The following is a 22,631-nucleotide window of genomic DNA, read 5'->3' on the forward strand; positions in this document are numbered from 1 at the left end:
TGAAATGGCTGTGGTAGCGGAAGAAGCTGCAGCAGTAAGGAGATCTCCAGTCGTTGAGATTTTCTTGTTGCTGGAACTGGACCTGCATTCTGTCAAGGACCATGTGAATGATCTGAAATAGTCTTCCTGTGTTAAAACATGTCCCACTCAAGGGACCTTGAGGATTTAAAATTTGAATTGAGAAGTCCCATCTGGGATGTACATCTTCAACCTAAGTAAAAGAACCCACACAACACACGTCCTGCATCAATCAGCAAGAGGGGATAGGAGACAGGATTGTAAGATCTGGTTGTCCCTAACTTTGGACTGGCCTGTCGATGATGGCGTTGGATCCAGATGTTTTACTCTTGGAATTGTAACAGTAGAGCATTTTGGCAGCTTTCTTCACGACTGAACGGTCCTATTCGAGATCCATGTCTAAAAATAGCCTGTTCTGTCATTAAACTGGCTGGCAAATCACACCTAGTGGATTCATCTATTTGTTTTCTGAAAATCTTGAATACATTATACTCATATTAAAAACAATATTCATATATTGTTGGAGCTGTGTGCTGACGAGGTCCTCCAGGTCCTGACAGACTTCATCCCAAGGTCTTAATAAAAGTGACCAATGAGATAGTTAACATGTTGATTTTAATTTTTGCAAGTTCATTTGATTGGGAAATGTTCCATTAGATTGAGAAAACAGTTGTAATCCTTTATTTTAAAAGGGAAAGAGACAGAAATCAGGAAACTATTGAAGTCAACTGGCTAGTTAGCTTAACACCTGTTCATAGGGAAGATTTTAAAAGCTATAATCAATTATGTTATAAGTGTGCAGTAGGGCACTCAGAGTGGTTCAAGGTGATCAAGCAGAGACTGCATAGGTTTGTGATACAGATTTATTGATTTATCTGATTTATTGGCATCCCTGAAGAAGTAATATGTACTGATAAAGGGGAACTGCTGAATTACTGGTTTTCCAGACAGGATTAGATAAGGCACTGCATCAAAGATCATTATGAACATAGGAGATCATCATGTATTGATCACTTATTGAAGTGGATATAAAATTGACTAGCTAACAGGCAACACGCATGAATGGGTGACTTTCTGGTTAACATGTTGTAGCAAGTGGTGAGCCCAAGCGGTTAATGCAGGATGTCGATGTTTTGCAGTACTGATGATGAAGTTATATAGGAAAGTAGGTGAATGGGTAGGCTATTGCACTGTGATATTGTAGCTGGAATAGTAATCTGAAGATCCAGTTATTGTTCTACAAGTTGGAGTTCAAATCCCACCACAGCAGCTCATAGGATTTTGAGTTCAAAAATAAAAATCTGGAATCTGGGACTTGAAAATATATCGCTGTTCTTTCAGTACTACTGGGTCAAAAACCTGGAACTCCCTCTTTAACAGCATTGTGGGTCTATCTATAGTAATGAACTACAATGTTTCAAAAAGACAGCTTACTTCCACCTTTTCAAGGACAACTCCCTCTTTAACAGCATTGTGGGTCTATCTATAGTAATGAACTACAATGTTTCAAAAAGACAGCTTACTTCCACCTTTTCAAGGACAACTAAACATGGGCAACAAACACTGGCCCAACCAGCATCCCATGATTTTTTTTAAGTTGTGAAGATCATGCAAGGAGTATACAAAAGAATATAGATAGATTAAGTGAATGGATGTAGATCTTGGAAAATTAAGTTTAATGTGTGAAAATGTCAAATTGTCCATTTTAACAGGATGGATGATAAAGTATTGATTTAAAACTTAAGGGGTTGCAGAGTGCTGAAATACAGAGGAATCTGTGTGTTTTAGTATACGAATTATATTAAGTCAGTATGCAGCTCTGGCAAGTAATTAGACAAGTTAATAGAATGCTATTATTTATTGGGAAGGGAATTGAACACAAAAGGAGGGAAGTTATGTTTCTGCTGTACAGGGCATTGGTCAGACCATACCTGAAATATTGTATATTGTACAGGTTTCCTTACTTAAGAAGGTTGTAAATATGTTTGCAGCAGTTACGAGAAGGTTTACTAGACAAATACCTAGAGTTGTCTTAAATGGAAATGTAGGACAGGTTAGGCTTTTCTTCAGTGAAGTTAGAGGAATCTGTGGTAACTTAATTGAAATGTACAAGATTCTATAAAAACAGGAAATGACAGATAAACTCAGTAGATTTGGCAGCATCTGTGGTGTCTAATGTCATTTGGAACACCTGTATGATGAAATATTAAGTTTTACATTTACATTAAACAAAAACTCCATCTGTATTGATCTGATGCATACAGTCTTCTGACAGTTTTGCCAAAAATCATCATTTACTCAGAGCAAGTTTAAGAAAATCAAATGTGATAATTTGAGTTATGGCCATGGAATCTGTGTATAATGGAGTCATAGAGAGAGGGACAGCACGAAAACAGACCCTTCAATCCAACTCATCCATGCCCACCAGATATCCTAACCTAATCTAGTCCTACTTGACAGCACTTGGCCCATTTCCCTCTAAAACGCGTCCTATTAATATACCTATCCAGATGTCTTATAAATGCTATCATTGTACCGGCCTCTACTATTAGTGTAACATTTATTTTAGAGTTTGGATTTTAAAATACCAGCATGGGAGTTTTGGTCAGTGTGTCTGAGGGGGTTTTGGTGAGCAACTTGTCAGCATTTCTGGAGCCTTTATTTATGTATGAGCGAGTGACTTCCTGGAGTGTAATGGAGTGATCTTTGTAATGAGTGTGTTTTACAGCGAGACAGAGTAACCATTAAGTGTTTTAGGCAGCTTCCAGTTAGAAGGATCTGGACCTTTCTTTTGCTTAAAGGAACACTTTTTGCTTTTAGTTTGCATAAGTCCTGGTTGGAAATTAAGTGTGTGAAGCAGTTTCCCTAAAGAAAAGAGGTAGTTTAAAATTGTTAAGAAATCGGCTACTTCAGTATAAGGAATTTAGTTTGCAAGTTCCCGACTAGGAGTGTTTGGTTCATACCCAGAAGGGATTATTTGAAGTTGAGAAAGTTTAGCTTAGTTGAATGAACAGAAAGCCCAGAATTTGATGCAACAATGATGTCAAACTATTTGTGCCATAAAGAAGGGATTCTTTCTGATGTTTGTGTCCTGTAAAAGATGTTGTTGGGATAAATGGGATTTTATTTTATCATGTGTTTTAAAATCTTTAAAATTGTGTTACATGTAAATGGCTTGGTTTATTCTATTTTATTGTTACTTCTTTTGCATAATAAACTCATGTTTTAATGATAAAATCAAATCTGCAGCACTGCATGTGTGTGGTTCAATGAAAGACCGCTTTGATAAGTTTAAAAAAAACTATCAGATCAGATTTCAATCTGAGATCTGATAAATACAACAGTCGAGAATGGGGAAAACAGTGTTTGGCTTAGTGAAAAGGAGTAAAATGAATTGTTCACATTCAAGAAAAGGCTGTACTGTATCTGAAATATTAGGTACTAATTTACTGTAAATGCCATATCTTTTTATTTTTCTGTATTTAAGATTGTGAACTAAAATGGAAAAAGGGCTGTCTTAAAAAGCAAGGATTGGTGAAGGATTACAGTACTTTTTAAAAGCAAGTAACCTGACTTGTAAGTGCTGTTTACATAGTTGCTGCACAGTAGTCAAAAGTTTGCAGATGATCTGGAGGCCAGGGCTTTGTACGTGTGAAGATTTAATCATCAACAAGAAGAAAATTGGTCTGTGGACAAGTGACCAATTATCAATAACAAAAGCTTTCTACTTGCCAACAACTATGTAACTGGTTGAACAGATGGTTCTTGCTTGTTTATCTGTAGTTGTAATGTATTTATTTGTAATAAATAATGATCCCTGTTCAGATTGGAAACCTAGCCATGCTTTCTGCTAACATGGGTCAAAAAGACAGGTAAATTGGGGAATTCTTTCCCATTTTCAAACCTTTTAATTTTTGTGATGACTTGGGAATAGTGGAGCTTGATTTCTAATGAGCTATTCAATCAGGTGTAACATTAAGGTCATTTCAGAACTGATCTCAAGGCAGAAAACCCATACTGTCCAACCGTTTGTGCAAGAGTGGGATAATATTTCCAATGTTAGTGATGGTTTCATCGAGTTGGTTGAAAAGATTGGTCATAGTCATTTACATCTGAATTTCCTTGATCTATTACATTGAAGATTGACATTGCACTAAGTTATGTCCATCTTGCACAGAAAAATACAAGGAAATTAGAGACTATAGCATGTCTAATAATCAACACCAATGTACCACATTAAATTCTAGAACCTTATTCAGAAGAATTTGAAAACCACCGCCAGAAAAACTGGACATCAAGGACCGAGAAATCTCCTGTCAGTGAGCAAGTCTGTGTCTATTGTACATGAAAAGAAGAAGGAAGGTATTGAGGGGTGCCTATTTCTGTACCTGGATGTGCATGTGGTTAACATATATTTTCAGTAATGAGAGTATGGTTGAAGTTGTTTTCTGATGGGTGAAGTGTTTATATTTATTATATGGGTGTTCCTTTATGTCAGTGTAGTGAGATAAAATACAAAAATATATTGATTTAGCCTAACACATTTCTCAATATATGTGAATCATTTTTATCTATTTAATTGCATGCAAGAACAGAAGTATTTATTTAAAATAGTCAACTAATTGATAGAACTGGGAGTGATCTGGAACTTTGTGGTGCAACATTGTGGAGAGAAGCTGCAGTTCAGGATGAGTTGAAGGCTGACCTTGGGATATGGTCTGTGAAAATGTGGATATGTCATGTTTGAATAATGGTGAAGGCTAGAATGTGTACTTAGGCTAAGTTCCAGTTTGGATACACACAGGGTAGTTTGGCAACTGTGTACAAGATGGGACTGAGGTTCGGAGTAAGACTGGGCTCTGTTTCATCGAAGTGCGGTAAATGTAGACTTGGGGTGCAGGGTTAGATTTACAGTTGGCTTCAAATCTGAAGTTGAGATTTGGGATGAGAACGTGCATGTCAGTTATTGAAGTAGTGGATTCAGTGAGAGTGAAAACAAAGGAGATTACCATCAGAGTGTTGCCATCAAATACTGAGTCACAAAGTCATAGAATCGTAGAGATTAGCAAGTTTTCAAAAGATTTGTAGCTCAAGTTCAGGTTCTGGATGTAGGTTTGCTCGCTGAGCTGGAGGGTTCATTTCCAGACGTTTTGTTACCCTACTAAGTAACATCTTCAGTGGGCCTCCGGGCAAAGCACTGCTGATGATTCCTGCTTTCTATTTATATGTTTGGGTTTTATAGATGGAGTCATAGAGATGTATAGCAAGGAAACAGACCCTTTGGTCCAACTCATCCACGCTGACCAGATATCCCAACCTAATCTAGTTCAGTTTGCCAGCATTTGGCCCATATCCGTCTAAACCCTTCCTATTCTTATACCCATCCAGATGCCTTTTAAATGTTGTAATTGTACTAGCCTCCACCACTTCCTCTGGCAGTTCATTCCATACATGCATCACCCTCTGCATAAAATAGTTGCTCCTTAGGTCCCTTTTATATCTTTCCTCTTTCACCTAAACCTATGCCCACTAGCTCTGGACTGTCCATCCCAAGGAAAATACTTTGTCTGTTTATCCTATCCATGCCCCTCATGATTTTATAAATCTCTATGAGATCACCTCTCAGCCTCCAACACTCCAGGAAAAACAGCCCCAGCCTATTCAGCCTCTTCCTATAGCTCAAATCCTCCAACCTTGGCAGCATCCTTGTAAAGACTTTCTGAACCCGTTCAAGTTTCACAACATCCTTCTGTTCGGAAGGAGACCAGAATTGGATGCAATATTCCAAAAGTGGCCTAACCAATGTCCTGTACAGCCGCAACATGACCTCCTAACTCCTATACTCAAAACTCTGACCAATAAAGGAAACCTTACCAAATGCCTTCTTCATGATCCTATCTACCTGCGACTCTACTTTCAAGGAGCTATGAACGTGCACTCCAAGGTTTCTCTGTTTAGCAACCCTCCCTAGGACCTTATCATTAAGTGTATAAATCCTGCTAAGATTTGCTTTCCCAAACTGCACCTCACATTTATCTGAATTAAACTCCATCTGCCACTCCTCAGCCCATTGGCTCATCTGATCAAGATCCCATTGTAATCTGAGGTAACCTTCTTCACTGTCCACTACACATCCAATTTTGGTGTCATCTGCAAACTTACTAACTATATTTCCTATGTTCACATCCAAATCATTTATACAAATGATGAAAAGTAGTGGACCAGCACTGATCTTTGTGGCACTCCACTGGTCACAAGCCTCTAGTCTGAAAAACAACCCTCCACCACCGCCCTCTGATTTCTACTTTTGACCCAGTTTTGTATCCAAATGGCTAGTTCTCCCTGTATTCCATAAGATCTAACCTTGCTAACCACTCTCCCATGAGGAACCTTGTCAAATGCCTTACTGAAGTCAATATAGGTCACATTCACCTGTCTGCCCTCATCAATCAGATTTGTTACATTTTCAAAAAACTCAATCAAGTTCGTGAGACATGATTTCCCACGCACAAAGCCATGTTGACTATCCCTAATCAGTCCTTGCCTTTCCAAATATGTGTAAATCCTGTCCCTCAGGATTCCCTCCAACAACTTATCCACCACTGACACCAGTCTCAGTCTATAGTTCCCTGGCTTGTCCTTACCACCTTTCTTAAATAGTTAGCCAACCTCCAGTCTTCTAGCACCTCACCTGTGACTATCGATGATACAAATATCTCAGCAAGGAATCACTTCCCTAGCTTCCCACAGAGTTGGAGTTTCTTTGGGTTGGTGATGTCATTTCCTGTTCTTTTTCTCAGGGGTGGTAGATGGGGTCTAACTCGATGTGTTTGTTGATAGAATTCCGGTTGAAATGCCATGCTACTAGGAATTGACGTGCATGTCTCTGTTTGGCTTGTCCCAGGATGGATATGTTGTCCCAGTCGAAGTTGTGTCTTTCCTTATTTGCATGTAAGGATCCTCTCTCACCAGTATCCTTACATACTAAAAGTCAAATAGAGCCAATTTGAACTTTAAATCATGATGAAAAATGTTAAATAGCAAATTTTTACTCCAAATGGAAAGGAAGATTAAGCAGGATGTCAAATGAATGGCTGATTTGCAGCATCTGTTTTTCATCCAGCTGTAACAATTCAGCTGAATCTGAAAAAGTTCAATGCAATATGTCTCTCTTTTGACTATCAGTGGGCTGTAAGCTCTTTAAATATTTTGATCTGTTATTTTAAGCACGAGGTTTGTAGCTAAGTGTATGTTTGAGGCCAATTCTCTGTTGTATGTCAGTTAAAAATATTAACTTCTTACTCATGTCACTAACCATTATGTAGGCAGAGGAAAGACAGTCAATATTAAAGTCCTTTCTCGTTAACATGTTATAGGCATGTTTTAGGGGCAGCATAGTGGCTGAGTGGCCCCCATTGGCCAAGCTAAGTAGCTCATTCTATCCTGTGCAGCCATGAGAAATGCAGAGTTACAGGGATTGGGTTATGGGTTGGGCCTGGGTGGACTCGATGGACTGAATGGCCTGCTTCCACTCTGTAGGGATTCTATGATAGGTAAATGAGGGGCAGTAGACTGCTATATATCTTTGATTGTCTTTCTCAAATAAATTAAGTTTCTCAAATGCTTTCCTGTTTCCATTGTAAGTCTAATGAAGCAAAAAATTAAATGTTCACTGCCTGCAAATATTTTAGTAAGTTCTTTCTCATCAGGTCGAGGATATGGAACAGTAGTGATCCGCAAAGTGGTATCTGAGGGAGATTTCATGTACCAGGTCAGGGTTTTTGGAAGCAGGTCATATATCAAACTACAAGGAAGAGATGTAAGAATGAGCGAGTCTGTGCAGAGTTTACCAGTGATATCAAATCAGAGTTCAGCAGATTCCAGCACAGAGTTTCAAACAAAGGAACCAGACAAGAATGGAGGCAAGTGAAAATGATGAACTTATGAATTTCTAGTAACTAGCAAGGACAATTTATTGAATAAGCATGACCTTTTAAACTAATATTAACCCCAGCCTGCAATATTCTTTTCTCAATTATTTTTCTCTGTGTAGAAATCTAATTGCTTGTGTAATTTAAACTTTCCATTTTAATGAATTTTGTTTAGCTTATTCTACATATTAGTCTTTATGCAAATTGGTCTGATATGAGTTCCTTTCTCTTTTTAAAAAAAAAGGGTTCCCTCATATTGGTATAGTATATTTTGTAAATTTCTGTCATAATGTCAATTAATAGACATCAAGTCTCTTTTCTGAAGACAAACAACTGTAAATTTATATAATTACTTAGATATCTAATATCAGATATTATATTATATCAGGATCGCTATGGTCATGCATTGTTGTGCTATATCAAGTACAACAAATCTATCCATAGTTTTAAGATCCAAATGATACCCATTTTATCCAGCAGGAAGTATCGCCCACCTCCAGCATACGTCTGACAATAGTACCTGCAATTTTTCTGTTACCTGCTGGTAGCAGACAAGGTCAGGTTGCAAGTTTGCTCACTGAGCTGGTAAACTTGTTCTCAGACATTTCGTCACCATGCTAGGTAACATCATCACTGAGCCTCCAATGAAGTGCTAGTGTTCTGTCCCGCTTGCTATTTATCTGTCTTGGTCTGTTGTGGTAGAATATATCACTTCTGGTTCTTTTTCTGAGAGGTTGGTAAATGGGTCCAAATCAATATGTTTGCAATGGAGTTCCGGTTTGAATGCCAGGCCTCTAGGAATTCCCGCACATGTCTTTGTTTAACCTGTCCCAGGATGGAGCAAGAAACATTGACAAGAAACAGCTAGGTGAACCAAGAACACAAACACCTGACAGCACCAACTCCATCAACAAGGACAGTGTCCTCAAACTACACCTGTGCCTCACAACTCACTTCACTTTAAAGACCTATAACAAGTCAATTGGATATCTATGGGATCACCAATATCAGGACTCTTAGCAGAAGCAGTTATGAAAATGTTAGAATGAACAGCATTTCCCATGATCCAGCCCAAGCTTTGGGTCCATTATGTGGATAACACCTTTGTCATCACAAAACGCAACAAAATAGACGAAACCCACAAACACATAAACAACATCCTTACAGTATAATGTTCACCAAAGATGAAGAAATCAACAACAGACTCCCCTTCCTAGATGTCATGGTAGAATGCAAAGCCAATGGAGAGCTACAGAGTATTGTTTACAGGAGCGCCACACACTGACCAGATACTCAATTACAGGAGCAATCATCCCACCGCACAAATGAAGCTGCATTAGGACATTATTAAAATGAGCCACAACACACTGCAGTACCCAGGAACTATGAGAAGCAGAGGAAAAACATCTGTACAATGTATTCAGGAACAACAGACCTCAACAAGAAGACACAACATGCCCAGAAACTCGAGCCACCCTGCCATACATTAAAGACATCTTGGAGATGATGACAAGAGTTCTCCGGTCCCTTGGCATCATGGTAGCCCACAAACCTACCATCACACCATAAGCAAAGACTCGCATGGGAATTCCTTGAGGCCTGGCATTCAAACCGGACCTCCATCAACAAATACATAGATTTGGACCCCTTTTACCAAGCTCTCAAAAAAAGAACTGGAAGTGATATCGCCCACCACAACAAATCAAGACAGATAAATAGCAGGCAGGACAGAACACCAGCCTTTATAGGAGGCTCACTGATGCTACCTAGCATGGTGACAAAATATCTGAGAACAAGTCTACCAGCCCAGCGAGCAAACTTACAAACTGATCCACAACCTGAGCTACAAATCTTCTCCAAAATCACAAATACCTATGGCCGCTATGAGCTTAAAATAGCCTGAAGATGGGAAACCAACACCACCCAACAGAGCGTCACCCACCAACTTCCTACATGAATGCCTTAGGAAAGAGGCCCCCACAAGCCAGAAGAACAGCAGAACAGAACAGCCACAGGAAATGGTAAATGATGTTCACAACCGACTCCACGATTACGAACAAGAAATTTCATGCTAAAAAACTGTACACTAATGCGACTAACCATGAATGGACAAGTATGCTAGAACGGTCCATCAACACTAAACAACAATGGACCAAGACAAAGAAAAGACTAGCCCTACAAGAAAAACTGGCCAAGCTTACGCACAGCAATAACTCGGACAATTCAGAGACTTGGATAAAGAACCTGTTGGACCGACTACTGACAGACACAGAAAAAGTCATTCTGGTATGAGTGATGACCTTCAACTACAGGGACATGGACAACAAGGACTTCCTAGCAGCACTGGAATCCACCCTGAAAGACAACAGACTTACAGAAGAATTTCAGCTGGCTAGCAGTAGCACCAACACTAAGCAGAAAGAAAGAAGGGAAGATCCTCAACACACTGGAAAGGAAAGCCTGGAAGGACTCAGAAAAGACAGAAATATCGTAATCCAACCGGCAGACAAAGGGCACATGACTATCATCCTGAACAGAACATCGAAAAGCCAAACACACTACTCGCAGACTCTGACACTACCAACAGGTAGCGATGGACCCAACAACGCAGCTAGAAAACCATATTACAGCAACTCTGAGAAAGCCAGGAAAAACTCTGTGTTAATATATCAGTATATAAGTCCCCTCGTCGTCCATATTTAATTACAAAACTTAATTTTATTGGAAGAAATGTGGAGAAAATAGATAAATGTCTGCTGTAAGATAAGATAAAGAAAATAATGAAATTGGTCTGTTATTATGATTGTATAATGTTAATATTCTCAATACTACCAAAACATCTCTCTAACTTTCCTAATAACTCAGTCTTTATAACAGTATACCTCCACTTTTATAATATTCCCCCCCCCCCCAAAGCATTTTAATGAGCTTCATGTAGTTAGTTCCTGATTGAAGTGCAGTGACTAGGACTATGTAGTAGGCATGGAAAGCACTTTGCATTAACAATGTTACACAGAATGCCATAAGATAAATGATAAAACAATTTATCCTCAGTTGATATTGTTGAGGGTATAAGAGATAACTCCATCAATCTTCAAAACATATAACAGCCTGCATCCAAATCCTTGCTTGAAAGAACAAAACAAATAACAAAGAACATTACAGCGCAGGAACAAGCCCTTCAGCCCTCCAAGCCTGTGCTGATCCAGATCCTCTATCTAAATCTGCCGTCAATTTTCTCAGGATCTGTATCTCTTTGCTCCCTGCCCATTCATGTATCTGTCTAGATACATCTTAAATGTTGCTATTGTTCCCGCCCCTACCATCTCCGCTGGCAACACATTCCAGGCACCCACAACCCTCTGCGTAAAGAACTTTCCACATATATCTCCCCTAAATTTCTACCCTTTCACTTTGAACTCGTGACCCCAACAAATTTGGAGTCAAGATTACTGCTCATTCAACCTGAAATGCAATATCCTGTCTGTGGTGAGAATATTAACATGTACTTAGCCATTTAGATCAATGCTTTATTACATTTTTATGCTCAAGTAACAAATCTGAACAAGACTGTTAGGTATTTAACTTGATTAGTGATAAACTTGAAGGAAAGAATACTCAAGATTTCCAGTGACATTTGCTGGGAAGTGTTTCTGTGGAAAGGGTCAGACTTAACAGAAGGAAAACAATAACACAAATGACAACCAGCATTTATGTGTTGCCTTTTAGAGTAGGAAAACTTCCCACAACACTTCACAGGACCATTATCAAACAAAATTTAACTCAGGACCACATATGAGATATTAGGACAGATGAAGAACATTTTGAGGAGCATCTTAAAAGATAAAAGAGATAGCAAGATGTATAAGTTTAGGGTGGGATTAATTACAGAGACTAGTGACTTGGCTGCTGAAGGCAAGTCCATCGCTGGTGGAATGATTAAAATAATCAAGCTACTACTTTACCACTGTCAAAGTCAAGTTGAAGAATGACTTCTGTTGGGGTGCAACCAACAGAAATTATAAACAAGCATGGATCAGCATTTTAAGGAGAAAATAGAGTCATGGAGTCATAGAGATGTACAGCATGGAAACAGACCCTTTGGTCCAACTCGTCCATGCCAATCAGATGTCCTAAATTAATCTAGTCCCATTTGTTAACACTTTGCCCATATCCCTGTAAACCCTTCCTATTCATATGTCCATCCAGATGCCTTTTAAATGCCAAGCTCCACCACTTCCTCTGGCAGCTCATTCCATACATGCACCACCCTCTGTGTGAAAAAGTTGCCCCTTAGGTCCCTTTTAAATTTTTCCCCTTTCAGCCTAAACTTATGCCCTCTCGACCTAGACACCTCCACCCCAGGGAAAAGACTTTGGATATTCATCCCACCTGTGTCCCTCATGACTTTATAAATCTCTATAAGATCACCCCTCAGCCTCTGACATTCCAGGGAAAGTAGTCCCAGCTTATTCAGCCTCTCCCTATAGCTCAAACTTCCACCCCTGACAACATCCTTGTAAACTTTTCCTGAACCTTTTCAAGTTTCACAACATCCTTCTTGTAGGAGGGAGACCAGAATTGCACACAATATTTTTAAGTTAAAATAACATCTGATATCATTGGAGACCAATCTACATATTTAAAGAGGACCGCACCAGCTTAGGCCAAATGTCATTGAGATATTCAATTTAAAACTACAGTCAGCCAAACCAGATTGGAAAAGGATTGGAATTCTGAACTATTCTATTTTAATTGTCCCCTGCACCTAGCTTTTGTCTGTGTCAATAAACTTCTGAGCCAATTTGCCTTAAACTAGTAACAATTTATTGAATTGTAGGATGTTCCTGCCTTTACCAACATGCTATGTAATTATTTGGCTACTTCACTGCACCAATAGCTTCACCTCTGGCCAACAGGACCTCTAGTAGTATGAGGTGACAGTAAGGGAGAACACCAAGCAGGGCTGTTAGCATATACTTTGTTTTCCTAAGTTAACTTTAGTTCCCCTTAATTTTTGTAAAGACCTGACACCAGCAGTATGTAGAATCTTTGTTTCATGATCTTCAGATCACCTGTGTCCTTAAATCTTGTGTTACATAGAGTTATACAGCATGGAAATAGACCCTTCAGTCCTACCAGTCCACGCCGGCCATGTTCCCGAACTAAACAAGACCCATTAGCTTGTGCTTGGCCATATCCCTCTAAACCTTTCCTTTTCATGAAGTTATCCAAATGCCTTTTAAATGTTGTAATTTTACCTACATCCATCACTTTCACTGGCAGTCCATTCCACATAGGAACCACTCTCTTACCCCTCATGTCCTTTTTAAATCTTTCTCCTCTCATATACCTATACGGATCAAGTGCTAATGTTTACTTGTTACACCAAATGCCCTTAATGCTGTTAATCCTGTGGAAGTTCTTTGGCACGAGTGATGGGCAACAATTTTCTTTGGTCTTCAGCATATAACTGAGGGAAGTTTCACATTATGCAGAAATATTTTGTTTCAGAAGGGAGTTTTCCAGGTAATTTCAGAAATATAAACATATTTACATCATATAGGTTTGCAAAAGAATCATTCATATGAAATGAATGAAAAAATGTATCATCACAGTAAGCTACACAATTGTTCATAAGGAGGTGAGGTGGTCCAGTGAGTTGGCACACAGTCGGTTGTTAAAAGTACAAATATATGTATGGATAGAAGCAACTGGAATATGAAACAAAAATAGCATTTATTACATTAAATAATGGTATTGTTCATACAATAGTTGCATATCAAAATACATGAAATTGTGTTACTTTAATGATATAGTTCCTTTGTATTTTAAAAATGTGGTTCCATGACAATAAAAAACCCTGGAAAAACTAGGAAATAGAGTGGAACACTGCAGGTCCAGATCAGGGCTATCGACTACCATCTATGATTCCTCAGTAGCTGGTACACATCAGCTTTTTGCCTATTCAAGTCCTATATTTTGTTTTATTCATTGCCTCTGGGCAATTAGGGACGAGAGCATCACTAGCTGGTCCAGCATTTATTGCCCATCTCTAATTGCCCAGAGTTCAGTTAAGAAACAACCACATTGCTGTGCATCTGAAGTCACTTGTAGGTCAGACCAGGTAATGATGGCAGTTCCCTTCCCTAAGGGACGTTAGTAAACTGGATGGATTTTTCCAACAATCATCGGTAGATTCACTGTCATCATTAGACTCTTAATTCCAAATGTTTTTATTGATTTCAAATTCCACCATCTCCCTTGGTGAGATTCGGACCATGGTCCCTAAAACAGTACCTGAGTCTGACTATATCTGACTTTTCCATTACTGTGCTAGCCTGTATTATGTAGTCATTCTTTGTACTAACAAGCATGAATCTTATCCTAGCTGCAGAAAGTGCAAACAGTAATGAAATAGGAACAGAAGTGGTGGTCAGCATAGTACCAGAACAAGAAAAAAAGATGAAAGAGCAAGTTAAGGATTGCAAGCAGGCAGATTCTGAGGACAAACCTGATGTGATGGTGAATGGCAAAAAATCTGCAGTGTTTCGATGGAAGCCTGTTGTCGTCCAAATGCATGATGAAGACAGCATTGAATGGAGTGAGGGTGATTTAAGTTACTTGTTCAGGACAGAACCCAGAGATTTGGAGCCTCGGGTGGAGATAGCGAAAGATTTCAACAGTGAGAAGGACTTTGATGAAGAATTGAATGCTGAAGCAGCCGATGATTTAATTAGTCGTGATTTTTTTCCAGAAGAGGAAACACAGAAGGGCAAGTGAAACAGTAATGTGATTTCTGTTAGAACTCTTCAGTTTTCTTCACTATTTTAATACAGAAGTCTCATTTAATAAGGCTTAATAATAATTTGACATTTGACATAGCACTTATGCTCAAGGTTAAAAGACCATATAAATTCTCAACATAACAAACACAATCAAAATATACTCTGACATTGCACAGTCTGAAATATAAAACCCTTTCTGATGTCTTCATTAATGTCTTTATTGGTACTCACCAGGTAAAAGTCACTTTTCGAATGGTTCCCCTGTAATAATCTTAAAAAAGAGCTCTACTGTACCCTTGTGCTTGTTATTTTCAGACAATAAAACTGTCTTGAATTAATGAACACAAAACACATTGAAGACCTTAATTCTATTATTGAAATGTTATTTTACCCAAACTGTTAATTCCGGTGAATAGAAAATTTTCTTTCAGCATCAAGCATTGCGACAGATACAGCATACCCAGCTGAAAAGTGAAGTTCCTTCCTTTCTACGTAAGCACAGAAGCAAATTCCTTGGCTCTTCATCAGTTCAACAAATCAGTTTCCCCAAAGTACCATCTTGATGCCTCATGTGGTGAAATGAATGCTAGGTATCAGTTTTTGCTGTAGTTTCATTGTTATTTCAGGAACTGAGGAAAGCCTGCCCGTTTTCACTTCATAAGTGATAAAAACAAAAGGTTAAAAACATCTACCTAAGAATAAAACTTGACACAGTTACAAATACTGAGTGAATTATAGGCGCCTAAAAGATTCACTTCTACCCTTTATATATTCTTTCGTTTAGCTATCCCTGTCAACTCCATCAGTTTTGAGGTTCCCCAATTGCCAAACCTTTTATTTAACTATAAAGATTCTCTATTTTCTGTCCTATCCCCAGGCCTATTGTTTAGCCATACCCACTATCAGTATTCACTGCTCTCCTCACCCTCCCTTTGAGGCAAAGTTAGTGCACATTCCCGTGTATTTGGCTGTCTTTGTTCTTCTAGATGGTGGTGGCTGTTGGTTTGGATGATGCTGTCGAAGGAGTCTCAGTGAATTTCTGCAGTGCATCTTGCAGAAATAGACACTTTTGATACTGTGCATTGGTGGTGGAGTAGGTGAATGTTTATGGATGTGGTGTCAAATGACATTTTTTGGAGATGTACTCATCCAAGCAAGTGAGGAGTATTCCATCACACTTGGACTTGTGCTTTGTAGATGGTGGACAGGCTTTTGGGAGTCAGGAGATGAATTGCTTCCTGCAGTATTCCTAGTCTCTGACCTGCTGCTGTAGTCACAATATTTATATGGCTAGTTACCTTCAATTTCTGCTTGGTGGTAATCCCTGGATGTTGAAAGTGATGGATTCAATGGTGGAAATGCCATTGAATGTTCAGGTGCAATGGTTAGATTTTATTTTATTAGAATTGGTCATTGCCTGCACTTATGTGATGTTTGTGTTACTTGGCTCTTTCAACCCAAGCTTAGATATTTTCCAGGCCTTCAGAATATTTCCACTTCTAAGGTGTTGTGAGTGGTGCTGAATAATGTGTGGTCACCAACAAACATCCCCACTCTGACCTTTTAATGGTCACTGATGAAACAGCTGAAAGTATTTGGGTCTTGGACACTATCTTGAAGTGATTTCCTGAAGCTGAGATGGCTGACCTCTAACAAATACAACCATCTTCCTTTGTGGTAGCTATGATTGCAACTCGCAAAGAGTATTCCAAACCTCACCTTGCCCCTGATTCTCAGAGGAGTTGTGAGGCTGAGTTTATAATAAAGTGGCAATGCACTTACAAGTAAATTAGAGACTGTGAACATCCAAGTAAGCAAAATGTGACTATGAAATAGGTGTGTGTCCTTTTGTGCAGAATGACCCAGCAAAGGCATTACAATGTTAGGTGTCTATGAATTCCAGCATACTGGAGCATTTTTTTAAGTTAGTCCACAACTGATGATATCATAAGACTGGTGTTTTGGCAGTGCTGCTTTCTAGGGATAAAGTATAGTCATAGCTGTTGCCCATGGAGCAGTTTAAGATGATGGTGAACATACCTGAACATGCAAGATCAGAAAACGACTGGCAAGCTCCATCTGCCGGGTATTTTCTGATTCTCAAGTCAGGAATTGGCCCATCTAGTTTTTCAACCCTACATGGAGGAATGGCAAATTGCATTAAATGAAATAAGTTAATAATAGGATGCGAATGTGTGGAGATAAGGTAGCCACCATTTACTACCCAGAATCTTATCTATCCCTTAAAACTTTAAGGGAAATCAGAATGGTTTTCCTCAACATTGAGCATCAGAATTTTTAAATTCTCACTGTTTTCCCAAATTTCTGGCCATTGGTCAAGGCTGGGAAAATTCCACACTCTGATAATCAGAAAGCCCATCTAGAAGTGAACATTCTTTATTGTTGAACACCAAATTAGAGCCACTACTTGTGGCCTACATTTGCTAGTCACAGCCTGGAACAGACAGCTCAGCAGTTCCATCCCTGGGTCTGTTTTTTTAACAGTTGAACATAGTTTATTTACAATTTAACATAAGACGAATATAAGTTTATTACAAAATTGGCCAGAACTGTATAATACAATTGAACATACGATTATTAAACACCTTTAATTCATTCCTAGCAATATGTTAAGGGATATGACATGACTGGGTCTGCTTTATATTTTTCCTGAGCAACCTGTTCAGTGATATCTTTACACAACTCTGGAACAGATGGGCTGTGAACCCAGGCTTTCCTGGTTTAGGGGTAGGGAACAATACCACTATGCACAAGAGCCCTTGGGATTTGCTTTATTTTATTATACAGGTGTCTGTTTTTTTTTAAAATATTTGAAATCCGGGAGTGCATTTAATCTAAAAAAACGGTTGAAGTATAAAGCTCTGGCAGCAGATCAAATTGGTGATGATGTAATGAGTATGAATGATCAGTTTGGCTGAAGTGCAGAATTAGCAGTAATGAAACCATGGCCCTTTTGTGCAAATAATTTTCTTTTCCCTTGATTTTGAACATAGAATCTACTTTTACCCATTCCAGGCTATATTGATGAAGACAAATTTCATCCCCTATGTAATTTCACCTCATCCATGTGAACATAATAAAAAGGTCTTACGAAAAAGTGTAGCTCACTTTACAGGGCAAGAAATCCTCTAGTGATCAATTTAAAATGTCAAGTTAATAACCAGGATGGATGACAGTTTTAGAATGCACTGTCATCCAGAGTGAATTATGTTTGTTGTAGGTACTTTCAAGGTCAAAACTACTTTGGGTGAAGCCAACCCATGTACAACACTGTCTCACTTACATTGTGCCTGTAAAATCTTGCATTTATAAGTTCAGGTGATTATTCAGCATTAAAAGGCCTGAATTTTGCCTTACATCCTTTCTTATAAATGGGCAAAAGAATTTTAAAGTAGATCTATTCTGCATTCAAAATCAATTAAAAAGAAAATTATTTGTAAAAGAAAATGGGCTGCATTTCTTTATTAAAAACTGAAAGAACTGCAGATGCTGTAAATCAGAAACAAAAACAGAAATCGCTGGAAAGGTTCAACAAGTCTGGCAGTATCTGTGGAGAGAAATCAGTTAATGTTTTGGGTCACGTGCCCCTTCCTCAGAACTGACAAAATGTTAATTCTGATTTCTCTCCACAGATGCTGCCAGACCTGTTGATATTTTTAGCAATTTTTGTTTTTGCATTCTTTTATTGCTGGTTTGGTTCTGTAATAAAATATAATATTCAAACCCATTACCTGGTCTGCTGCCATAAGTTTTGTATTTAAATAAATGCTATATAAATGCCACAAAGCTTTGCCACAATATTTGTCAGGTAGTCGTACATTCTTGTCTTACCAAAGATTCCTGGCATTTCACAGAACCAAATGTCCTAATCTGGTAGCACCATCTTTTAATCCAGCTGTTTTCAAAATTCATTTCATTTTATTTTGAAAAAAAAGTTTTGCTTTTTGTATTAGCAAAAATAGTTTCACATTGAACATTTATGTTTTCACATTTCAGTGACTTTATAGCAAGAACTCTTCCATTTTTGACAAACCAACATTGAAATGGAAACTAGCTCAAAAATGTCAAAGTCTCCCATTTATCCCTTTTTTGATATATACGTTTTACAAGTCAACAGATTTCTAAGCCTTCACTTTTATCCTACATGCAGTTAAAAATATTACTGGTTTGCCTCAGCTTCTGTAGTAATTGTGAGTCCAAAGCAAAACTATGTGCTGATCAATTATTCTACTAAGCAAAGCCTTATAGATCATGTTTGATGAAAATTAATTCATTTCATTAGAGGAAGAGGCTGATGATGGTTTACTTCTGAAATTAAATGGATCTCTTCTTCAGTTAAATGGTCAGCTAGAATTTTGCTCCTCTGATGGGTAGCACACTCAAGAAACATCATTGTCAAATTCAATGCAAAAACAGGAATTGCATGAAACACATGAATGAAAGTTATGAAACAACAAAATTTCAGTGGTAAAATTTACTGAGCTGATATTTGTCATTTTATTTGCTACCAGATCAGCTTATGCAAGCTGAAGAAAAGGCTGGTGGTTCTGTGTCCTGGTCAACTTACGGAATTTACATCAAGGCAGCAGGAGGTAGTCTCGTCTTCTTTGTAAACATTCTTCTGTTCATACTGACAGCAGGCAGCATAGCATTCAGTAACTGGTGGCTCAGCTATTGGATTAAGCAAGGCAGTGGGGTGAGTTCCTTGCAGTGCTAGAACATAGTGCATATAGTAACAAACATTGATGTCCCAGAATGCCACAACTAGCATAATTAGAACATACAGGTGCAATCATGCTGTTAACAGCTTTTTGTTTAAAATGTTCCTGAATTGCAGGAATTTGTAAAGTATTATTACCTATCCAGGATTATTAAATTAAGTTTGTAATTCTCCATGATAAAATGCAGTTGTAAAGGCTACAGATTCTAATCACAAACTAGTGCCTTGAGTCTAATGTCTTGTAATACTTTCAAAGTACAATAGCCTGCAAAAAATAAAATAAAATTCAGTTTTGCATTTATTTTGTACACAAAATGTGTGTTGAATGAATGTCTTGATGAACTCAGCAGATGATTGTAGACTGGCTTCTTTAGAGACTGACATTGTACATGACATTATTTTTCAGAATACACCTGTCACTAAAGGTAATACAACCTACATCAGCAACAGCATGAGAGACCATCCAAAACAGAGCTTCTACACTTGCGTCTATGCTCTATCCATGGTGGCTGTACTACTTTTCAAGGCACTCCGTGGTTACACATTTGTTAAGGTGCTGAAATACGATGTTTGTGACAAACAAATGTCTTCCTTTCATTATAATTGATAGGCCAATACCTACTTCAAATTTGTGCAAGATAGAAAAGTAATTCCATCGATGAACCCTATTGTTACAATCTTCTTGGTATTGAAATCTAGATCTTGACTAATGCTGAATATTTCTGCAGGTGACCTCATTTCTGCAAGTCAAATGCTTGTTTTTATACGAGTGTTGTTCATGCCTGCTGATTGTATTCAGCAATTCTTTGGTTTCCTTGGTTCAAAGCTAGGAAGTAAAAAATGTGATTCTGAGACTTCATGGTAGATAGTAGAAATTGATAGAAATCAAGGAGCAGCCACAGTATTCCTTCTATTGATGCTTGTGCTGCAGTCAAACCCCGGCTCTCTTATTGGCTACTGCAGTGTATCCCCAAGATATTGATCTTAAACTTGTCTACTTCTGACACTTCTCAGTGCACACCAAGCTACACATCTCTTATATTATCTCTGTAAGCCATTTCCAAAACTGCCCTTAAAACCATTGAGGGAACTCTTAAAGCAGTCCAAGACAGTGAATGGGGATGTGATTGTAATAATATGAATCTCATTTTTTTGTACAGCCTTTTGTAATAAATCATCCCGAAGTTCTTCACAGATATTAACTAAATATGATATCAAATTACATAAAGATATTTGGTGATGACAAAACGCTTGGTCAAAGAGTTGGGTTTTAAGGACTGTCTTATAGGAAGAAAGTGCATGGAAAGGTATAGGGCATAAGCATCAGGCCAAGAGAATTGAAGGAATGGTCAGGAATGAAGAAGGGCTTATGCCCAAAATGTCAATTCTCCTGCTCCCTTGTTGCTGCCTGACCTGCTGCGGTTTTCCAGCAACACATTTTTCAGCTCTGATCTCCAGCATCTGCAGTCCTCACTTTCTCCTCGTTAAAATTGTAAATACTCAAGGTTAGATTTGGAGAACTGAATGTACCCCCAAAACTTGTGGTGTTAGAAGAGATTACCAAGAGGGACAAGGTTATGGATTTTAAAACAAGGATGAGAATTTTAAAGTCAAGGTGTTGCTTGACTGGGAGCCAATGTGGGCCAACACGGACTGGTATGAGGAACACCCTTGGTTAGCCTGATTCTTTCCTGTTACCTTGCATAATTTAGTAATGTCAGTCAACACCATGGAGCATTAGTATGAGGATGGGAGGAAAGCCAGTCTGTAATGGAGATGGCCTCTACAGCTAAGACCACATACTATTAACACAATTCCCTTTGATAGCTTCCTGTCCAATTTTCCAAGCAGGACATTAGATTTAATGAGTTAACATGAATAAGTGTTGCACGAGTTGTTGTATAATAGGAAGGATTTGAAGATTCTGAACAATTTGTAGGGAAGGTGGAAAGATGTAGGTAGGACTGTTAAGAAAATAGAAAGTTGTGATTATACAAAAAACAATTCATATTACATGGTCACAAAGGACTCTTGGAATGGGTTTTGTACCACTTTCTCCTCCTCTCTTTTGCTTTTGCACTATTTTGACTAAGTAGCACCCCTTTGCATAGCAATGAAGTATTAAAATAAAATCTGTACATTCTGCAACTCAGCTTTCAAATATTTCATGACTGTCAGTAGTCCAGAACAACAGTAGTTGCTCTTTAAACCTTCACATGGATGTGTTTATCTTGTTTGTTCACATTAAAATGAACCTAGGAAGTTAATTGGAGCCAATGCAAGATCTCATAGGTAGATGAAAACTTGACCTTCAGGTGACATTAAAGCTGAATAGGAAAATCTAGGTCGGGGCCTTTAAATATTGGGATATCAAAACCAATTTTGAATAAAATCCTTAAATATTTTTCCATGACATTTTAAGTAGCATTTAGTGTATTTGAGTTTATAAGAGAGTTCCAGTGGACTCTTGGTTAGTTAAATCTTTAGTAATTATGCATTATCTTTCCTCAACAGTGCACGCTTAGGGCCTCCTCCAAGCTCCATGATGCTCTATTTAAGAAAATTCTGAGGAGCCCAATGCACTTCTTTGACACAACACCTCTAGGTCGCATTCTAAATAGATTTGCTAAGGATATGGATGAAGGTAAGACCTAAAGAAAGTTTTAAATAAGTAAATTTATTTTTAAAAATGATTTTAGAATTAGCACTTCTGTTTGTGGCATCGTGCAGTTGTATGATGTGCTTTCACATTTTTCCCATTTGGAGAATGTTAAACTTTGAATAATTGATCAGGAGAAATTGTAAGCCAAGGTGGGTACTGTTGATAAAGAGGAAATACTAGGAGAGATAGTCACTTCATTGATTTCTAGCTGAGGGAGTGCAGTTACACTTGTACTATAAAGGCAAAATTCCTCTAGGTGCATGTCAGTATGAGAAACAACAGTTAAAGTTTGGTTTAAGCTTCAAGCTTTAAGCAAAGCATATTAAAGCATCCCTGCACAGCAACATCTTGCAAAACTTTCAATTTGTAATAACTAGAATATTATTTCATCCCTCGTACACATTTGTATATGCAAAAATATTTTTTTTTGAAATGCAGCAGTTCTGCCCATGTCAAGCTTTCAGTAGCAAACAATTTAATCTGTACAGAAT

General features: G+C 38.2%; 1 protein-coding gene across 8 annotated transcripts in view; it reads left to right on the plus strand.

The window, feature by feature from the left end:
• Positions 1-22,631, plus strand: part of LOC122557198 (multidrug resistance-associated protein 5-like) — a 188,352-nt gene that overhangs the window by 124,186 nt on the left and 41,535 nt on the right. For 2 of the 8 annotated variants that reach the window (XM_043704622.1, XM_043704623.1), the window contains 6 exons: positions 4,266-4,380; positions 7,728-7,940; positions 14,341-14,724; positions 19,270-19,454; positions 19,885-20,031; positions 21,993-22,122. In XM_043704622.1, the coding sequence (XP_043560557.1) occupies positions 4,266-4,380; positions 7,728-7,940; positions 14,341-14,724; positions 19,270-19,454; positions 19,885-20,031; positions 21,993-22,122 (1,174 nt within the window). Of the gene's footprint in view, positions 1-4,265; positions 4,381-7,727; positions 7,941-14,340; positions 15,230-19,269; positions 19,455-19,884; positions 20,032-21,992; positions 22,123-22,631 lie in introns of those variants that run through there. The other 6 variants (XM_043704624.1, XM_043704629.1, XM_043704628.1 and 3 more) reach the window with 6 other exon arrangements.

This window comes from Chiloscyllium plagiosum, chromosome 15, assembly GCF_004010195.1.
Source record: "Chiloscyllium plagiosum isolate BGI_BamShark_2017 chromosome 15, ASM401019v2, whole genome shotgun sequence".
Classification (NCBI taxonomy): Eukaryota; Metazoa; Chordata; class Chondrichthyes; order Orectolobiformes; family Hemiscylliidae; genus Chiloscyllium; species Chiloscyllium plagiosum.